The sequence below is a fragment of the Myxine glutinosa genome, chromosome 2 (genome assembly GCF_964187855.1).
Source record: "Myxine glutinosa chromosome 2, kmMyxGlut1.1, whole genome shotgun sequence".
NCBI lineage: Eukaryota > Metazoa > Chordata > Myxini > Myxiniformes > Myxinidae > Myxine > Myxine glutinosa.
Genome location: NC_136262.1, coordinates 154,863,031 through 154,885,828, shown reverse-complemented (window position 1 = coordinate 154,885,828; position 22,798 = coordinate 154,863,031). Strand labels below are relative to the sequence as shown.

General features: G+C 43.3%; 1 protein-coding gene across 1 annotated transcript in view; it reads left to right on the top strand.

Moving 5' to 3' along the window:
• The window catches only part of SMG5 (SMG5 nonsense mediated mRNA decay factor), a 290,371-nt gene continuing 267,573 nt past the window's right edge, over positions 1-22,798 (top strand). The window contains exons 1-8 of the mRNA XM_068106896.2: positions 1-243; positions 435-533; positions 4,979-5,102; positions 12,186-12,342; positions 12,441-12,530; positions 13,667-13,756; positions 19,547-19,625; positions 22,330-22,461. Of these exons, the coding sequence (XP_067962997.2) occupies positions 155-243; positions 435-533; positions 4,979-5,102; positions 12,186-12,342; positions 12,441-12,530; positions 13,667-13,756; positions 19,547-19,625; positions 22,330-22,461 (860 nt within the window). The 5' untranslated portion in view covers positions 1-154. The remainder of the gene's footprint in view (positions 244-434; positions 534-4,978; positions 5,103-12,185; positions 12,343-12,440; positions 12,531-13,666; positions 13,757-19,546; positions 19,626-22,329; positions 22,462-22,798) is intronic.

The window sequence follows — 22,798 nt, the reverse complement described above, 5'->3', positions numbered from 1 at the left end:
GTGCGTTTTCACAAGAGGCGCCGCCTCCGTTTTGGCGGCATGTTGGCCGGCACGGCCGTGGCTCACTGTCGGGGATGCTGGGTCAAGCGGCCCGATTATTCCTGAAGACGTGACCGGAGTGTGCAGGGACCTCAGGCCTGTGCGTCGGGCCGACATGAACAGCGGTGTCATTGCGGGTCTCACGTCGGGCTCCGACACCGGGCCGTCCTCGACTGGATCGGTGAACAGCAAAAGGCTGTACAGGTCCGATGAACAGCCAGCTGAGGCCGTACCGGGGCTAGGCCTTTGGTTTAGGCCGCTACGTTTAAGCTGTCCGCCTTTCAGGATGCACGCTGTTGTTTTTCTGTCCTTGATACTTGTGTCTGTTTCTCCTGAATTCGTTCGTGGGTTTGTTATTCGTTGTGCTTCCTGTTTTATTCACGTATGACGTACAGAGCGGTGGTGGACATCGTGCATCGCCTGGACTTGCTGCTGGGCAGTAACGATGCATGCCAGGAGGTCTTCAAGTTGGAAAACGTGATCCTAAGGAGTCGGTGAGTTTGAAAGTGCGCACTTGCTGCACAATACGAGTTGAAAACGTTAAAATGTACAATGTATTAAAACATATATATATATATACACACACACACACACACACACACACACACACACACACACACACACACACACACACACTAAAACACACTAAAACACACACACACACACACACACACACACTAAAACACACACACTAAAACACACACACACTAAAACAAACACACACACTAAAACACACACACACTAACACACACACGAAAACACACACACACTAACACACACACGAAAACACACACACACTAACACACACAAGCTAAAACACACACACACACACACACACAGACACACATTAAAACACACTAAAACACACACACACACACACACACACACTAAAACAAACACACACACGAAAACACACACACACACACACACACACATACAAGCTAAAACACACACACACTAACACACACACACACTAACACACACACGCTAAAACACACACACACACACACACACTCACTAACACACACTCACTAACACACACATTAAAACACACACACACACACACACACACACACACAAACGTGCATACAAACACGCACACACTAAAACACTCGCACACTAAAATACTCGCACACTAACCCAATACACACTAACACAATACACACTAACACAATACACACTAACACAACACACACTAACACAAGACACACTAACACAAGACACACTAACACAAGACACACTAACACAATACACACTAACACAATACACACTAACACAATACACACTAACACAATACACACTAACACAATACACACTAACACAATACACACTAACACAATACACACTAACACAATACACACTAACACAATACACACTAACACAATACACACTAACACAACACACACTAACACAACACACACTAACACACACGCTAAAACACACACACAGTCACATTTTTACTGCGAGTAAATTTACACATGCAAATCTGACATATACTTACCCTCCCACTCCGAACCCTAAGACATCAATCCCCTGCTCACTTCGAGCCTTCAACCCCCTCCCACCTGCTCCTCAGCACAATTCCTCAATCCCCGCTCCCCCACACACCGAACGTCCTCAACCTTCCCTCCCACCTCCCCCTTCCACTTCAAAAAGCCTCAACCTCCCCTTTCCAAACTTGTCCCATCTTCACTTGCCCTTCATGCCGACTCTCTCTCTTCCTCACCTGGAAATTCTCAACAATGAACTAACAATTCTCACCTGGAAATTCTCAACAACCATCTCAAGTACCCCTAACAACTCGGTGAATTGACATCATCAAAACCAAGGGTCGAATTTACGAAAGGCGTTTAGCAAGTGTCTTATTAACACACGCCTAGAACCATTAAACGCCGACAAAAACATCTTTCTCGGCACCACAGCTGATTAGCCATTTAAATAGCAATTTACGAAGGGAGATTACCATCCATTTAGTCGTTTGTGCCCGGTGTTTATAAACATCCCCGAAGCCTGTGAGACTTGCCCAGGTCTCCAACATCAAATTGAAATGATGCACCTGCAGAGAATCGAAGCGCCACGGATAATTGTTGGAGGGGATTCAATGCATTGCTCCTCATCGGAGGTTGATCCAGGTCATCTTGCATTAGATTCTTCACTCGACAGACAACGAAATGATTCCTTCAATATATCCATTCTCCTTCGAGATTTTCCATCCCATCTTCCACTCATCCATCCCTCCTTCCACTCATCAATCCCTCCTTCCACTCATCAATCCATCCTTCCCCTCATCAATCCCTCCTTCCACTCATCAATCCCTCCTTCCATTCATCCATCCCTCCTTCCATTCATCAATCCTTTCTTCCACTCATCCATCCCTCCTTCCACTCTTCAATCCCTCCTTCCATTCATCAATCCTTCCTTCCACTCATCAATCCCTCCTTCCACTCATCAATCCCTCCTTCCACTCATCAATCCCTCCTTCCACTCATCAATCCCTCCTTCCATTCATCAATCCCTCCTTCCACTCATCAATCCCTCCTTCCACTCATCAATCCCTCCTTCCACTCATCCATCCCTCCTTCCACTCATCAATCCCTCCTTCCATTCATCAATCCCTCCTTACACTCATCAATCCCTCCTTCCACTCATCAATCCTTCCTTCCACTCATCAATCCCTCCTTCCACTCATCCATCCCTCCTTCCACTCATCAATCCCTCCTTCCATTCATCAATCCCTCCTTCCACTCATCAATCCTTCCTTCCACTCATCCATCCCTCCTTCCACTCTCATCAATCCCTCCTTCCAATCATCAATCCCTCCTTCCATTCATCCATCCCTCCTTCCACTCATCCATCCCTCCTTCCACTCATCCATCCCTCCTTCCACTCATCCATCCCTCCTTCCACTCATCCATCCCTCCTTCCATTCATCAATCCCTCCTTCCACTCATCCATCCACCGTTCCTCTCGTCAATCCCTCCTTCCACTCATCCATCCTTCCTTCCTCTCATCCATCCTTCCTTCCACTCATCCATCCATCCTTCCCCTCATCAATCCCTCCTTCCATTCATCAATCCCTTTTTCCACTCATCCATCCACCGTTCCCCTCGTCAATCCCTCCTTCCACTCATCCATCCTTCCTTCCACTCATCCATCCATCCTTCCCCTCATCAATCCCTCCTTCCACTCATCAATCCTTCCTTCCACTCATCCATCCACCGTTCCCCTCGTCAATCCCTCCTTCCACTCATCAATCCTTCCTTCCACTCATCCATCCATCCTTCCCTTCATCAATCCCTCCTTCCACTCATCCATCCACTGTTCCCCTCGTCAATCCCACCTTCCCCTCATCCTTCCCTTCTTCCACTCATCAATCCCTCCTTCCACTCATCAATCCCTCCTTCCACTCATCCATCCCCCCTTCCCCTTATCCTTCCCTTCTTCCACTCATCCATCCATCCTTCCACTCATCCATCCATCCTTCCGCTTATCCATCCATCCCTCCAACACTTGATCATGGAAAAGACAATCTGTGAATGTGTACAATCTCGGTATCCAAACTATGGTTCCCACATGTATGCCACTCTGGATCATCTGGATTGAAGTGATCGATGATGGTTATTAAAACATCTAAATCATGTTTTATGTTCTGGTTGTATACACAATATAAAATTCATTCGTGGATATCTATTTATTATGTATGCAGATCTGGTGATGTTTTGCCGCTCCTTCCATACCTTTGTAGTTGTTCTAAAGTTAACTTGAACTGCCAGAAAATGATACAAGCATTCAACTGCAGTTCAAACTAGACAATTTTTGAATGCTTGCTTTTTGGCCTTAAACGCACTGTTAAAACTACAACGGCACTCAGTAGAGAGCATACCTCTGCCTGGTTAGCCATATCACTAAATGGGGAAGGAACCACCTTTAGAGGCCATTTTTCCCCGCAAAGCAGGGGTTGGCCTTTTTCGGGCACCGTGGTCCCCTTTTTGAAGCGATGTTTTATGGCCGGATGCCCTTCCTGCCACCAACCCTGTTAGTCACCTCTTTCCACACACAGGGAATTACCAGCAAGCCGGTACTCAATTTCCCGACCTCGGAAGGATGACAGGCTGAGTAAACCCCCCTGGTGTTAATTCAGCGATCAACCGGGATTCAAACCCAGGATCCTCGGACCCCAAGCCGGCACCCTAACCGCTAAGCCACTTAAATCACTTCAGGGAAGATTCACTTAAAATTCTAATAGCTGGATCCGGATCCAGATCTTCACCAAAATTGAATCAATTCTTCCTTGTCACACACACAACCTGTCCAATTGGTTTTGTCCAAATCCATCCATAACATTTTGAGATATCCTGCTATGTATCGTTTTTGGCCCTTATTTGTATGTATTTATGGGAGTGAGACATGGGTAATGAACGTAGAGCAGCAACGAAGGCTGGAAAGGGTGGAAATGCGAATAGTTCGACGGATGTGCAGAGTATCGTTGAGAGAGAGGAAGACAAATGATGAATTGCGAAAGATGATGGGAATAGAGCCTGTGATTGATGCTGTGAAGAGGAACAGGTTGAGATGGTTTGGTCATGTGTTGAGGAAGGATGAAAGTGACTGGTTGAGAAGAGTGATGGAAATGAATGTAGAAGGAAGCAGAGGACGGGGAAGACCGAGAAAGACTTGGCTAAAGATGGTGGAAGAAGAAATGCGGGCAAGGGGGTTAACAAGGAGAGATGCAGAAAATAGGGCAAAATGGAGAAGATTGTCATGGGGACCGCAAGGCTAACCCCCGCTCTAGCAGGGAAAATGGCCTTTAAAATGCATGTTGTTGTGTTGTATGTGACCTTTAACTCGTTCGTAGAAGGTTTTGAACTCCACACGTTGCAGGCCTCAGGGTCTTGGCAAAATAATTGATCTCTTATTGGCTTGCATGTTTGTCCTGCAGGCTTAGGGAACTCTGCATCAAACTGATGTTCTTGCACCCTGTGGAGTATGGTCGCAAAGCTGAGGAACTCCTTTGGAGGAAAGTATACTATGACGTGATCCACTTGGTGAAAACTGCACGGAAGGTAATATCTCGTGCTTTCCTCCGATCATTTGTCAATCCCGAAACCCTTTGGTTTCTTATTGTTTGAAAATCGTATTCTGGGTCAACATCCGCTGACGCTAGTGTAAATGGTACAGGTATTCTAAGTTTGCGGTGCATCCTTATCCTATCTAGATTATCACAATATAAAGTCAAATGGTAAATTTATAATAACTAGGATATGCCCGTACAAAATTATATCCCCTCCCCTCTATTTACATGAAATGGTTTGGTCCATTCGCAAAGCCAAAGCGGACGGCTTGCGAATACGGTGACAATCCCCCCCCTCTATTTACATGAAATGGTTTGGTCCAAAGCGAACGGCTTGCGAGTACGGTGACAATCCCCCCCCCCCCCCCTCTATTTACATGGAATGGTTTGGTCCAAAGCGAACGGCTTGCGAGTACGGTGACAATCCCCCCCCCCCTCTATTTACATGCAATGGTTTGGTCCAAAGCGAACGGCTTGCGGAGTTTGGTAAAGAAATCGCCATAGCTCGGTAACTACTTCTCCGATTAATTTAAAACCTTGAAAAGGCACATCCTCGGGTCCCCAGCATTATACCTGGCAAGTTTCAAGTATATCGGACCGGTAGTTGTCGAGAAACAGCGGTCGCATACACACACACAGACACACACACACACAGAGATTAGTGGAATTATAGATAGATATATTGGCTGCAAAGTTTTGTGTTGTACTCATTATTCACAAGATTGAGGTCAGGACACAACTATTGAAACCTTTCAAATCACGAGTGTTTTTTGAATGGAATTCTGAAAAGGGGGGTATGAAGAAAACAAGAAGAAAAAGACATAAAATGTAATAGTAATTTTGCTGTACGGAGTTAAAGGCCGTCAGTCCGCCATCTTTGGTCGGATTACAAAACAAAATCTTCTGCATATTATACTCTCATGTATTGTCTTTGTGCCAAGTTTGAACAAAATCGGTCCATGCATGTTGAGAAATGGTTGCGGACACGATTAAGTAACAAAATGTCTGCCAGTCGGCCATCTTCGATCTGATCTTGGGGAAAAAAAAAGACGTGCATATGTAAGCCATCATTCATAATTATCTGTGCGCCAAGTTTGAACAACATCCGTAAATACATGTCCGAGAAATGGTTGAGGACGTATTCAACATCGGGTTTTTTACAACAAAAATGCTCATCTTTGATTGCATCATGAAACAAAATGATGTGCATATGTCGACCATCATGTATTGTCTTTGTGCCAACTATGAACAAAATCGGTCCATACATCGCCGAGATATGGTTGCGGACGGATGGACGGACGGACGAGACCCAATCCATATCCACCCATTTCGGACTAAGTCCAACGGGGGCTAATAATATCCATGTGTCCGTTGAATTCCTAAAACGTTTTGGGCCATTTGTTGTCTTGAGGCATATCCAACTGTTAGAACTGATGTAAATATTGGCAGGCAGCCGTGTGAAGCAGCCACGGATTGCTTCGCGACAACCATAAAGCATGAAGTGTCCCCTTTGTTCGGTGTTCGCTGATTGGCTGACATGACTTAATTTGTTCTCACAGTGAGCTCTTCAGCATTTGCTGTAGTTTGCTTGCCAACATTGTTTCAATGATGACTTGTGGTTTTGTTGAGCTTGACTGCGAAGCCATCATAAATTAAATGGATGAAGGCATTGAAAGTCAGTGGAACAGGAGTAAATAGGTGGTGGTTTTTTCGAGACATGTCCAGAAGTTCAACGATGCTGGAACGATGCCTTCTTTGTGAGACGTTTTAAAGTATGGAAGTTAGGGAAACGATGAGGCCTCACTTTGTACTGTGAATCCCCCCCCCCCCCCCCCCCCTCCATTCCCCATTGTATCCCAGGCTAGATATTTTATCTATATAATACCGTCTGTTTGTCGGTCTGTCACATAAAATATTACATTGTGAATTACATTTTGTTTCCTCGTTCTTCCATTTTGTATTTGTACCCGTGCATCATGAAGAAGATGATTAATTTATGATTATTGATTAACACTGAGGCTACTCGCAATTACTTGAGAGTGGCAACTCAACAGCATTTTCATGGGACATATTTCGGGAGATAGTGAAGTGGACCTGGAGAGAAGGCCAGAAAGGTGAAAGCAGAGTTTGGAAAGGTGGGAACGCAGCTTTTGAAGAGGTAGGATTCAGTGCAGTTGGTAATGGCATAACAGTAAGGTGGATAGGGGTGGAAGGAGAGTTAAATATTCCACCATTTTATAGTGGAGGGGGGGGGGGGCGCACTGAGGAATGGAGGGGGAAGTGAGGAGGTGAAGGGGGTGCTATCGAATTGTATTTGGTAAGAAGAAAGGGGAAGGTTCTTAACTTGAGCTTGGTAGGGCGATTTGAGGTAAAAGGGGTGGGGGGGGGGGGGGGGGGGGGGTTCAACTTACATTTGATAGGGGGACCCTGAGGGGATGTGGGGTGCGGGGAAGGCTTACCTAGAATGTAGCTTTACTACACTTGGACCTCATGTAGGTGTATAAGTGAGAGCGGGGCTTGAGGGGTTGGGGTTAGGTTTAACTAGAGTCCCTGTATATAAAGAGTTGTGTCAACTCAAATTTGGACGCATTTTGTGTCTAAGTGTGTCGGATTAGATATACATGTACATTCGCGATATGGGGTTGCAATCATTTTCTCCTCCAATCTCAGCAGCCGTTCTTCAATAGAATCACCAGTATCTTGGCCCTCTTGTGTATCAGTGTCCATAGGTTCACTCTCAGCTACAAAAGAGCACATATACAATTAATGGCCAACTGGAAAATTGGTATGTACAATTGCTCAGTATTCTGTAGATAAATGTTGTAATCGGGAAAGATAATTTTATACTTAACGTTAAATATAACACAATTTTTTTACAATTTAATTTTGCAAAATATTTAGAATAATGTAAAAAGAAAATGGCAACAGGAAGATAGTCATCATAATCTGAACGTACAATTATAGTTCAAAGAGCTATACAAATATAGACAAGCACATGCCTGTCATTTTGTAATCGTTTAAAATATGTCATTGATTGAACATGTCCTGCCATGATTTTGTAATAAATAAAACAATTCTTACATTGAGATTCATTTGAGGAGTCAATACGTTCATGAGTGGAGTAGGTGTGGTCGGACAAGTTTGGTAGATGTAGTCTCTCAGTTCTGGACGGTCCACGCTTCTTGGGGGAGTTGCGCAGCTTCACGGGTTTCCGGTAGCTAAATATTGTTGGAACTGCAGAGTACTTCAACCTCTTTTTGTCATCAGCTCGCCCCCTCTCAAACTGATTCACATCGAAATGTTCCTGCAATCATACAATGAGTGTCCTTGATGTATTTATTTATTGAAATTTTTATTCTAACACAACACAGTTTAATTTTAATGAGCTGTCATGTACTAGTACTTCCACAACAGAAAATCACATGGACAATCTTCCGGAAGATGGCCAGACAAATCGCTAGCTCTATCGACCACATGTATATTGATATCAAACAGGGATAACAGCTTTTGAAAGTTGAGCCAGTTTTAAATGTGGGTACACAAATACACATGTTTTACTGCATTAATCACCTAGAAATATTGTATGTTTTGGGAACGATAGCTGTCACCAGGTTAAATATATAGGGATTGTCCAATGTGCAAAATCTTCCATCACTACAATTTGGCCATAAATCCCGGGGTGGGAAATATTTGAGCAAATATGCCACAAGACGCAGGAGCACTGTACAAAGCAAACAATAACTCGTCAAATTTTGGACGTATGGATGGCTGCACAACCCGCAAAAAAATTGAGCAGGTCCCCCCCCTAAAATTGCTTTTATGATTGCCGATTAGGCTAAAGATTTTAAACCAAAAAAATAACTTGCCTCGGAATAAGTTTTGAATGGACGGACAGACAACTGAAAACAAAACGGACCATGGGTTTCCCACCCCTATAAAATCAAAATTAATTCCCTCTGAAAAAGTACAGTGACATTGCCCGCAGACTACCCAACCGCAGACCAGGCAATGTCACTGTACCGGGACATTTCATCAATCAATGACAATATGCGGTCCGCTAGGACTACCCGAAAAAAATTGAGAAGGGTTCTTCCCACGGAAATGCATTTTTGGTCAGCTCCTTGAAGATTATAAACAAACACAAATCACTTCCCTTTAAAAGGGTTTTCAATGGACAGAGAACCAAAAAAAAACCGAGCAGATAGAATTGCTTTTGAACATCGATCATCAAGCGGCGTGGGCCTACCTGGCAGAGTCTCGAGGAGTCGATCGCTTTCCAGCTCTTTCGTCTGACTTTCGCTTCCCAAATTTGTCTTCTGACTTTATCACTTGGAAATCTATACATCTTATATTTCCCAGATTGGTTTGAACAACCAAAAGCAGAACAACCAGTCATTTTGTTTGGCAATAAACAACATTCCCGTACCAAGCTGACGTTCACGCACGGTGAAGTTAGACACAAAATGGCGCCACGAAATCACGTGACCAGAAATCTCGGGTCAGCGCATGGCGCAACTCTCTTTATACAGGGACTCTAGGTTTAACTCCCTTGTACCTCATGGAGGCTTAAGCGAGAACAGGACTGCGGGAAGGGTTGGGAGGGGGATGGTGGGGGGGGGGGGGGGGGGGGGGAGAAAGGGGGTTAACCATGGGCAGTTTCATAGGCAGGTCGATTCATTGGTGTTTGCTGTTCCTCGGAATCTGATGGATGTAAAGCCAGGCATCCCATCTGCCGGCATTAGTGCAGGATTGAACAAAATGGGGTTAGTTTAAGCACCATGTGTCATTTTTAAAGACATTATAACATGGGCTTCCCTTGAGGGATGAGATCCATACTGCGACTGTCACTCCGTGTACACACTATGGAACTGGAACTCTCCGAGGATGTAATAAAGGCCCTATATTAAATAAAGTTTTAATTAAATATAGACCCATTTTAGTTGTAATTAAAATAAAGCCATATTCTATGGCGCTGCCTTCCTTCCCTTTCCTTCCCCTCACGCTTACCTCTTCCGAAACCCGCTACCCCCTCCACACTCATGCAAATCTCCGAGCTGTGTTCATGCCTTTATTTAATTGGAATAAAATGCGAAAAGCTCTATAATCTCTTTACCTGAGCCAAATTTCAAAATTTAAACTGCGGAATTGAGCTTAGCAGCAGTTCCGACTGCTAAAAAAAAGTGTTGATTTGCTAAATAAAAGTGTCTCCGGACATCTCCGGGCGGTGTTTAGTCTGGACTGGGCATATCTTAAATATCATCCTCTATCATAAATATCATTTCGGCCACACGATTACTTAAAGAGCATAGATGATACAAACACGGCACTTATCTCAATCTTCTCAGGAATCACTCGTCTCTCCAACCGATAGATGCAGGCAAACTGTCTAAACCCAGCTCACGTTCACTGTTGGTGGGTGAACAATCTGACGCTTGGTTAATACGCTTAGTTCTAAGAATCGGTCATTTCTTTACATTTTCAGATTTCATTCCAAATCTTGACACTTATTTAGTTCATGAGATCCAATCCTCAAATCCGAAATCATATTTTGAATTTATACTTTAAATAGCCCTTTCATGAAGGTAAGCCATTAATTATCTTCAAAAGGGGTGTTTAAATTTACCCAAGTACCCAGTTTTCTTTATTGCACTCCCTTGAAGTTCCCTTAGTATGCATGCAAAGTTTCAGGCCACTAGGTTCCATGGTTTTGGAGTTATAGAGGAGCCGCACACACTGACTGACTGATTGTGACTGACTGACACACACTGATATTTATCATATGTACGAGCAAAAGTACCCAGCGTCGCCGGGTAACAATGAGTCGCTTCCTGATGGGAATATGAAGAGAGGGGGAGGAGAGGAGGGAGAGGAAGGGAAGGGGAAGGGGAAGAGGAGGAGAGTCAATAAAATCGTGCAAAAATGTCAATAAAAAGATAGGTACATAAAAACAAAAAAGGAGCTCTGTCTACCGTAACACCATGGCTTGCAAAAGCAGCCTGAATAGTGTTCCCCAAGTGGTGGTTAATCATATTAAAAAAGGGTGTTATAACACACCCGAACTTCCCCGGCCTTGTAACTAATTAATTAAGTACACAGGCATTTCTGACTTCATTTGTAGAGCCTTCGCCAGGTGGCTTAAGCACTCCAGCAAACACTCCAATTAAATGGGTGATAAGGAACAGCTGGCTTGACAAGCGATAGCAAGCTGATTACTTCTGGTTGATATGGCTGAGGAATTTTAAAAACATCAATTTCAAGCAGCAAATCATGTGCAATCTGTTGGAGGTCCAGGTGTATGCATGCAAAGTTTGGGGCCGCTAGGTTTCATGGTTTTGGAGTTATGGAAGAGACAGACAGACATATGGACAGACGGACGGACACTGCCTTTTATTATTATTATGGATAGACTGTGTGGAATTTCTATGAGTACTTACTCGTTATTATTAATAACTCTGGAGGCCAGGATGATGATATAAATGATTATTATCATCTATCTATAATTCCAGTAATCTCTGTGTGTGTGTATGCGACCGCTGTTTCTCGACAACTACCGGTCCGATATACTTTAAACTTGCCAGGTATATTGCTGGGGACCCGAGGATGTGCCTTTTCAAGGTTTCATATTAATCGGACAATTACTTACCGAGCTATGTCCAAAAAACGATTCAACCAATCAGAGAGCAGCGAGCTATCGCGTGTGCCGAACGTGGCGAACACACTCTGCCTCGGACGGCACATTTGAGAGCGTATTCATTTATTTCACGTTGGCAAACTATGTTGGCGTTAAACTATGTTTTAAAACTAATTAAAACTACTTTGCGATTCATCGTAACTGCGATTCGTAACTGTCGTTCGCTTTGGCTTTGCGAATGGACCAAACCATTTCATGTAAATAGAGGGGGGGGATTGTCACCGTACTCGCAAGCCGTTCGCTTTGGACCAAACCATTTCATGTAAATAGAGGGGGGGGATATAATTTTAGATATAGATATAGTACGGGCATGCCCTAGTTGTTATTAATTTTCCAAATTATTCACTCGTACTTGTGAAAATACCTCTTTTCTTCCACCTTCAGGAACGGCAGGGATGCGTCTCGCTTGATTGTGCTTATCGGACGCACTTGACAGCAGGTGTTGGCTTTTACCAGCACCTACTGCTTTCGCTACAGGAGCAGTATTGGCTGCAGCTGCAGGGCTGTGTCGATTGGTTACATTTGGGGGATACACTTGCAGGTGCACTGGATGGGGTCTTTGGATGTATTTGGAAGTGTGTTTGGAGAGTTATACCCTTATTTTGCTGCAATAGAAAAGACATTTTGTATTTATTTTAGAGAGGAAGAGGCGCACGAACGTGTCGAGCAAGGAGCTAGAATGGGCTCGATTGGCGTGTCACCATTGTCTTATTTGCTTGGGAGACCTGGGTGAGTTTTGTGCAAATCTGCCAACTTGAAACATCCACTTTCTACGGGAGCGACAAGGGCGGGCAACGTTAAGTTGGAGGTGGCCATCTCAACACATTATGACAATTCCATGCAAACCCCAAGTACAACCACCAAGTGTCAACACATTTCTTCCCACAAACAAACAGACACGTATGCTTCAACGCATTCGCCTCCCCCACCTCCAACCACATCTTTGATAACGATAATTTTCATCAAACGATAACAGAGATTTGGCATGTTTTCGAATGATTTGTTGTACTTTTAAAAAAATTCATTTATTTCAGTGATAACATCAAATGATTCAAATGATTCAAATGATTGTTCATTTGTGAACATTCAAATTCATTCAAATTCATTCAAATGTTCAAATGATTCTGTCCAGTGGTGCAGGATTACATTAGCGTGTATGATAATTCACCCACATCTTATGACAATTCCCTTAAAAAGTGACAATCTAAGTTGGAGATGGCCATCCGTGTACACCCATTGTACAGCCACCACTTTTCAACTTATTTTGTCCAACGGTTAAAGAGTGCATAAAACACAGAGCATGTATGCAACCTGGCCAAGTAGTTTTAAATTCTTTCAAGTTTTCATAGAGATCCTATTATAATACTGTAAACTGCTTGGACTTGTAATACACACTCACACCTGGAGCGACACTACACGATACACAGTTACATCCAGAAATTGCGTCCCCATCCCCTCTCCCGAACCCCATTGACTATTAATTTTTCTAACTCTTAAAAATTTCCCGTGCACACCCCAAGTGCAACCAACAAATTTAGGTTCATTCCGTCCAGCGGTTTAGGAGTGCATACAAGTCAAACAACGCACCCACAAGTCAAATATATATATATATATGTAGTATGATGACGATTCTCCTAGATAGTTAAATGAGCAACGACGAGTCAATTCTGCTTCCCTTCCTTGAATCATCACTTTGACTCTCCATCCGACCTGCTACTTCCTCCGCCTTTCTCTTGCTGTTCTTTCAAAACAAAGGGGTACTATAAACTCTTGCTTTCTCAGGTTAAATGTTGTTTTGAGTTGTATTTGGCTATTTTATGCAACATAATCTGTAATTGAAGTTTGCTTTGTTTTGTGTTGTTTAGCCCGTTACCAGATAGAGGTGGGAATGGGTAGCATGGAGCTGCTGGCAGAGAGGTATTACCATCAGGCCTTGGCTGTGGTCCCACATATCGGTAAGATGGTGTTCATGAAACGAAACGAAACTCAAATTAAAAAATGCAGTACGAGAATCTCAAGATGTGAATCGTAGCAATATTTCCACATTGCATCCTTATCTAGAATTTTTTTATCTACCATTAAATAGCAAATTGAATTAAGCAGCTCATTGAATTTCCTTAGAGGCAGTCATGTTTTGTTCATGAAAATCTGCAATTAATGTGATATCACGTATGTATGCTTTTGCATTTACTCCTTAATGGTGAATTTATTATCATAAGGAAGTAAAGTGAAAACATTGTATGTGATCAAATCTTGAACAGCACTGGAAACCCATTATTGCATCAACTTTTCGGTGTTCCCTGCAATTCCAATAGCTATTTACATATGCATGGGTGAAACTCCTTCCGTATAGCACGGAACTCTGTGTTTTTGTAACAACCCTGTACGGAGGTTTCCGTATTTGTATCTTCAGAAAAGCTTGCCGTGATTTTTGGGAATCGAGGTGCTACTCCGATATGCTGATTCGTTTCATAACCGTGTAGATTTGTGCAGGAGTTATCCGGGTACGAAAGCTTGCAAGCGCGTTACCGTGATCAGATGTCAGCCAGGCAGGAGAACCTCTGCCTACTTTGGGAAATACTGAAATAGCGTCCATTGTTGGAGTTTCGCATCGCCGTTAATTTTTATGAACTTCACGGGAAATACCAAAGTGCCATTTTTACATTGCATGAAGTAAAGACGCCATTCTGCTACACACAAATACAAAACCTGATAATGTCTGCTGGTCGCATTAAAGTTTGTGACCACTTCGATAAGAGACCAATAAATCTCAACAAGGAACGTTGATGCAGGAAGGGGTGGTTATAATTGTTAATTTCACCCGTCTCTTTTTAGAGAGCATTACCAATTTTACCTGACCTGTGGATTTGTCATGATGGTCGCGCCAAAATGCTTTCTCACGTGCTAAATCTGCAAAAACCTGTCATCACACCAAATGCATTCTTGCAGAATAATAGTTTAATATTATAATTCATAGCACAGAAAGACGAAAATGGAAAATCCCTGGACAAAAGATGGATGGACATGAAAATGGGCAGATAAATAAATAAATAAATAAAATACACTCATGATCTGATAATGAGTTCAGTATCCACCAAGTCAGTAAATGAGCAGAAAACATAATCGGAAAGTGAATGCTCTGGTTTACATTGGAGTGATTCCAGGAAAACCCTCCACTACATTGTGTGTGTGTGTGTGTGTGTGTGTGTGTGTGTGTGTGTGTGTGTGTGTGTGTGTGTGTGTGTGTGTGTGTGTGTGTGTGTGTGTGTGTGTGTGTGTGTCATCTTTGTGTAGTTCTCATGTGGAATGTGTTATACCGAAATGATCATCATGATCCCTTCCTGAGTTGATTAATTAACTACAAATAATCCAGAAGAATTCCCATGTTTTTAAGCGTGCCCCATGTTAAGGTGTACAGAGCAGTTTAATAGGTCCTTCCACAACATGGCATTATAAATACAAAATAAATAACAAAAATAATGATAACATTGCAATAAAGCAATTATTAATTGCAATCAATCATCTGGACTGGTCTCCCATCTCTACCACCTCTGACATCAACTCATCCTGGGAATTCTTCCAAAGTAAATTGCTCTCTCTCATGCACAGATTTATCCCATCTCGTCTTCAGTTGTCATACCCTTCCTCCCGTCCATGGTACATGGAATCTTGTAGTGAGGCTGTTGCCCAGAAACAACTTGCCTTCGTCTCCTGGAAAGCAAATCCAACGGAAGGAAATCTCATTTCCTTTCACAAAGCCCGAAACAAGTGTGTGTCCACCCTCAGGAGAGCCAGGAAACAATATCTCTCCGTTCTCCAGACCGAACTCTCTTATCTCTCTCCCTCTTCCAAATCCTGGTGGCGTCTGATCAAATCTGTTTCTGGTGTTTGTTCCCCCTCCATCCACTCCCTTACCTCAAACGGCTACACAGCTGACTCCGCACGTGAAAAAGCTGAATGCCTCAACTCTGTGTTTGCCTCTAAATCTTGTGTCCCAAACCCATCCCTCTCTGTACCCAGTCGTACCCAGCTGCTCCTGGACTCCGTGTCCTTTCCTCCTGACAAGGTTGAAAAGTTTCTGTCAACCCTCGACTCTGATTCTGCAACTGGACCTGACGGCATCAGCCCACGGGTCCTAAAATCATGTTCTTCTGCTCTTTCACTCCCTCTCTCTGTTCTCTTCACCCTCTCTTTTGCTCAAGGTCAACTGCAATCTGCTTGGAAATCAGCCAACATCACCGCTTTGCACAAAAAAGGTGCAAAAACAGATCCTAGCAACTACAGACCAATCAGCCTTCTCCCAATTATCAGCAAAGTCATGGAATCCATCATTGCTTCGGATATGAAATCTTTCCTCTTCTCCAATGGCTTGATCTCTGATCATCAATTTGGTTTCAGACCAGGTCACTCTACTCTGGACATGCTGCTTCTGCTGTCTCAACAATGAATGGAGGTCCTCAATGCCAAACAGGAAATTAGAGCTGTCTCCCTCGACATATCACGTGCCTTCGATACGGTCTGGCACCCCGCTCTGCTCACCAAACTCTCCTCCTTTGGTATCCATGGAAATCTCCACGCATGGCTGGCGGACTTCCTCTCTAGTCGTAGTCAATGTTTGGCCGTGAATGGGTTTCTCTCATCTCCGCTTCCTGTTCAGGCTGGAGTTCCCCAAGGCAGTGTTCTGGGCCCTGTGCTTTTTCTGGTCTTCATCAATGATCTCTCTGACTCTCTTGAAAATCCTCTCTATCTCTTTGCTGATGACTCCACTCTCTGCCGCTCCATTCCTCATCACTCAGATCGGCAGTCTGCAGCCTCCTCAATCTCTGCAGACCTGGACAAAATCACAGACTGGGCAAACAAGTGGAACATGCCTTTCAATCCTGACAAATCTCACACTCTTACGATGTCTCTCCGAAAAGACTGACTGGACAACCCTCCCATCTACTTTTTGAATAATCCTCTCCAAGAAGTTCTGTCACTCAAGCTTTTGGGTCTCACTATCTGCCATGATCTTTCCTGGGAAAACCACATTTCCAAGCTGGCCTCCAAAGCCAGTCGCCGACTGGGCATCCTCCATCGTGCGAAGTCCTTCCTTGGCACACCTGAGCTCCTCACCACATACAAGGCTTTCATCCACAGCTCAATGGAGTACTGCTCTCCCCTCTGGGCTGGTGCTCCTGCCTCACACCTAGCTCGTCTTCACGCTGTTGAAACCAAAGCATTCAGAATCATTGGAATCTCCCACGATGACGCTATCTCCGAGGGCCTTTCACTTACTCACCGCAGGCAGGTTGGTGGTCTTTCGGTCTTCTACCGACTCCTCTCCGGCCTTGCTCCCCCAGCTCTCTCTGGGCTCTGTCCCCCAAATATTCCTACAGGTCGCACAAGATCTGCCTGCAACCCTCTTATGGTTAAACTGCCAAAATCAAGACTCTCTGCTCACCTTCACTCCTTCATTCCTCTTTTCTCCTGCCTCTGGAACAAACTCCCTCACTCTCTTCAATCCCACTCCTCCCTCCAGGTCTTTAAAACGGCTGTTCACCACCATCTCTTATCTTCCCCAATCCAAAACCTTGATCTTTTCTACCCCCGCTAATTTCACCCCAAATCCACTTTTTGAGGTGCCGACTTCTTTCCTGGAAGTCCTTGGTGTCCTTGCGTTTTATACCTATCCTGCCCCCCACCCCTCCCCAGGCCCTCTCCCTCCCACACATCTCCCGATGTCCCTGCTCTCAAATGTTGTGTTTGTGTGCTTCCTCCCCTTCTCTCCCCTTCTCTCCCCATCTTGTCGACCGCTCCCCTTTTTATATACTTTGTTTGCTTGTTTGTTTGATTTGTTTGTTTGATAAATGTTAGCTCTTTCACGAGCCTCGACTCTGTATACAAAAAAAAATAAAAAAATATTGCTAATAATGTTAACAACAATAATAAGAGGAACATCATTTGGCTATAATAATAACGAACATATAACAACCAACCTTGGCCCAATGAAAGGCAAGCTATAATGGTCAATTAAGTGCAGATGAATGATGATTGACTTCACTGGAGAAATCTCCCTCCTCCCCCTTCAGTGTTTTTATAGTTTTATATTTTTTATTGAGAGGTAATCCAATATCTTGTCATCATTTGGGTATTATTTGCCCATCATAAAATCAATGATTTATTTGGTTGTTGGATTATATATACACTCGGACCCCGACATTCGCGGGGGATACATTCCTGGAAAATGCCACTGAAGTTGGAACAGCGAATATGGGTGCAATGTTTCAATGTAAAAAAGGGGGATAGGTTCCGGGCATTTAAAAATCCGAGAATGTCGAGGCAAAATCCACAAATATCAATGAAAATCCCACGAATATATAAAAAATAACCACCTTTAGAGGCCATTTTTCCCCGCAAAGCGGGGGTTGGCCTTTTTTCGGGAACCGTGGTTGTTGTTGTTTTTTGGTCCCCTTTTTGAAGCAATGTTTTACGGCCGGATGCCCTTCCTGACGCCAACCTTTTTTGCCGCCTTTAACGACAAACAGGGAATTACCAGTGAACTGGTACTCAATTAGCCGACCTCGGAAGGATGACAGGCTGAGTCAACCCCCCTGGCGTTAATTCAGCGATCGACCTGGATTCGAACCCAGGATCCTAAGCCGGCACCCTAGCCGCTAGCCCAACACCAGGGCTACCCGAATGTTGACACGAATGTTGAGGCAAAATCCGCAAATGTCGATGAAAATCCCACGAATGTCAGGGCATTGCTTTGGTGAGGAAAAGGGAGACGGCTAATTGCACTAATAGATGCGGTGGAGTGTTTTCATTCTGTGCAGTAACTTGTGGGGGATGATGTGTTCTGCAGCTGGTGGATTATCCCACGAAGAAATGTTCACAGTGTGAATGGTAGGATATCCCGTGAAACAATGTTTACCATGTGAATGGTGGGATATCCCACGAAGAAATTTATACCATGTGAATGGTGAATGTCCCGCGAAGCTCGCTTACAGCGTGACTAAAATATTTTTATGTGGCTGCCAAAAGCCGTGAAAATGCGAAATGCAGGGTCGGGAATATAGAAGCTGGTCATGCTCGCGGCTCGTGGAAGAAGTTTTTATTTTTGCGCCTGCGAAAAACCGTGAATTAGCGGGACACACGGGGCCACAAGGTTTCAATTTATCAACTGCGAATATGCGAGTCTGCGAATATTGGAACCGTCCTTGTCCAGGTCCGAGGAATATATACTCGGAAATATATGTATATATACTAGGAAAAGTACCCAAGTGAAGGGAAAAGCTAGTGAAAGTATCCGTCTCGAGTGGTAGGAAAAGTTTAAGTTAATCTATCAATTTAAATAATATTTCATGGACTTCAAAGTCAATTGTGTTGCACTCTTGGCTTCGCTCAGAACCAAAGCTCTGAGCTACTTATACTGCCCACCGCAAAATGGTGCTGCAACATAGGACTGCGGAGGTTGGATTTGTCTAAAAAGAGGAAAATAAAAACCTGGTTGTGAAATAAAATTTGGCATCAACATTACCGTCATTTCAGAAGCCTGTTCTCCCGTCATTTCAGAAGTGAATGTTGAACTTTTCAAACGCAGTGTGGGAAGCGTCCACCGTAACCTGGAGACAGACAAACGCAGTAGTGATATTAATATATCGATGTACATCTGAGTCTTTGCATGTGCAAATACATATAGCTTAATCCTGCTATCAATAAATAGTCATTGCTGATTGTGTTTTCATTCTCTGTTATCCTAGGAATGCCATTCAACCAGCTGGGCACTTTGGCTGGGAGTAAATCTTACCATGTGGATGCTGCATACTACTACATGCGTTGGTGTGTTATCCATCGATCTTGCAGAGAAAGGGAACTGCTATTGATCAAGCTCGTACAAATAATGGCTGTGTGTATGGAGCCGGCAAAACTGTATGCTTTGCTTGTGGGTTTGACGATAGTCCATTGGTGAAGTATCTGTTCTTGTGGACAGGTTAATTCCCCCAGAACTCGTGTATTTTAGTATGACTTGTGATTCTCTCTCCCACCTGGAGTGGTGTTACAGGATACACATTTGCAGAGAGAATTGGATGCTCCTCCATCTTGAATCCGTGAGGCTATGAGAGTACCTTTTACCGCCATAAAACCTTCACGTGCACACCCCGAGTCCAACCACCAGTTTTTAACCGATTCCATCCAGTTATTTAAGAGTGCATATAATTCAAAAACAAATCTACCTACAGCCACTTCTTGTATTATCATATGATTCCACTTGGTAGAGCACATACACTACTCACAATAAGTTTAGGGATATTGGCAGGTTCTTCGGTGTGGTTGATTTTGTGTATTAATTATGTTGAAAAACGTTGTTGGTCCTATTTCTATGGTTATTAATGAGTGTGAAAAAACTCACCATTCTTGATTTCAATATCAACCTATCTTATTTCAACAGTGTCCGGCAACACGATGGAGATATCTCGTTTTTTAAAATCAAACAACAATGGAGATGCCTTGTTTCCTTGTAAAACAACAATGGAGATACCTCGTTTTTATGCCTGCGGCGACAAACACAGTGCCGCTGGAAGCATTATGTTTTCAGGTTATCCATCCAGCTGTCCGTGATAACTTAGGAATGCCTGAAGGGATCCAAGTCAACCTTGGGACGAGTAGGTATAATGATGTAAAAATGAACTGATTAGATGTTGGGGTCAAGATTGTTGTTTGTTGAGATTCCTCCCCCCCCCCCCCCCCCTTCCCACGCCTCCTCCCCCCAAGCCCTGTCCCTCCCACACTTCTCCCTGCTCTCAAATGTTGTGTTTGTGTGCTTCCCCTTCTCTCCCCATCTTGTTTTCCGCTCCCTCTTTTATATATTTTGTTTGTCTGGTTGATTTGTTTGTGAAATAAATGTTAGCTCTTTCACGAGCCTCGATTCTGTATACAAAAAAAATAATAATAATATTTAAAAAAATACCATAACCCTAACCCATATAAAAAAATTCACTCACTCCCACAATATCCCTAACTTATTGTGAGTAGTGTACCTCCACCAGGCTAAACAGATTATATTTTGTATCCCACTGATAGGACGGATCTTCCTCCAGACCTGAACCAAAATCAAATCCACATGTATTGTCACATAACCAACTCATCCACCAAGTTTCGTCCGAATCCGTCCATAACTTTTTGAGATACGGTGCAATATATTGTTTTTGGCTCTATCTCTCAATGGTGAAGAACCACTTGAAAAATTCTCATAACCGGATCCGGATCTCCACCAAAATCTGATCAATTCGTACTAATCACACACCCAACCTACAGCAAATTCTGTCTGAATCCGTCCAAAACGTTTTGATATATCCTTCTCACGGACAGACTGAGGGAATCTCCATCCACTTTTAGTTGCTGAGGTAATAATGTGCAAAGTGCACACAACCACAACGTTTGACTACATAAAGTTCCATCTTCAATTGTTACATCCATTCATTCAGTCATTGGAGTATATATATTTTTTGCATGCAATTTGCATCATTTGGGAGTTTCCCTGAATTCAGAGCAGTCTGCACTGGTCACTCACTACACCAGATAAATGGTCAAATATACTTACAACATCCAATGCAATAATAGTTTACTGAGCTAGCGTTGCATCTGCAGAGTGCAGAATGTACAATTATATATATTTTTGGCAAAACAATTGTGCAAAAAATAGTTCTCTGAAAGCCTGGGGATTCCTTCATTTGCATGTGCCGGAAACTGTCAGCAAGTCCTTTTTTGTTTCTCCTAAAGTTGAAGACAAAGTTTTGACAAGCTAAAATAATTATTGCTGGCTTGCTTGGTGTTTGCAAGTTGCAAAACTCAAAACGTAGTACGACCAATTAAACTTTCATCATTTTTGTGTCTAATTGTGTCGGCATAGTGTTCGTTGTCTGAAAACGGTCCATTCGGGTGTTGTATGACTTGCTCTCGTATCCGTGTTCATATGATGTTTGTTTAGACTCCAACTCGGGGAAATTCAGCCTGTCTTGTGAAAACAAAAGTGCAAATGTTTCAATGCGGCTTTTTGAGCATTTGTGTGAAGGTGTTACCCTTTAATGCGGTAATATTAGCAGTTACACTTGTGTTCACAGCTGTGGTAATATGTAACATCGTATATAGATTATATGATACCACTTGTTGCTGTATAACGATCGATCATTCAGAAATTCCTCTAGTTGTGCCAATATGTAACAGAACAAAGACATTTATAGATGATATCAATGCCCTGTGAGGTAGGGGGAGGGGTGCGAGTGGGGGAGTGACAAATTGAAAATTTTGAGTGAGGAGGGGTTCACTTTCCCAGAATTCATAACAGACTTGCAACACAATCTAGTGTTGATGCGTTGTCGGATAAAACCTTGCGTAATGTATACGTTTTAAATCGGGTTAACGGTGTGGATGATGCTTGTTAAAATGCAAGCTTTTGTAGTGTTTTGAGAATAGATATTCGTGCAACCATAAATCATTGTTGGTTAAACTTCATTTGTATCTTTGTTTTTTCCCTTTATGGCAGCATCCATTCTGAAGTTGGTTTTGAAGGATCTCATGGTAACCTTGGTCGTTTGTTCATCAAAGCTAAGAAGCTATACCAGGAGATACAGAAAAAGGAGGCCATCACTCGGAAGCACTCGCCAAACAAACAGAGGTGTGTGTGTGTGTGTGTGTGTGTGTGTGTGTGTGTGTGTGTGTGTGTGTGTGTGTGTGTGTGTGTGTGTGTGTGCGTGCGCGCGCATATATGTATGTGTATGTATATATTGTGGTTTTGGGAAACCACTAAAAAGTAATGGCAACCACTATACAGGTCCCTTAGAATAATTATTTTATAGCAGGCCATTATCTTACCCCCTTCCCATTATTTTGGGTTAGTATGTCATGTGTTGGGAGAAAGGGTAGAGCCCTCCACTAATAAGGGATAATTCACCAGGCAGATGCACCAAGATTGCATCCACAGGTTGATTCTAAGTCTTGAAGGACAGAAGACA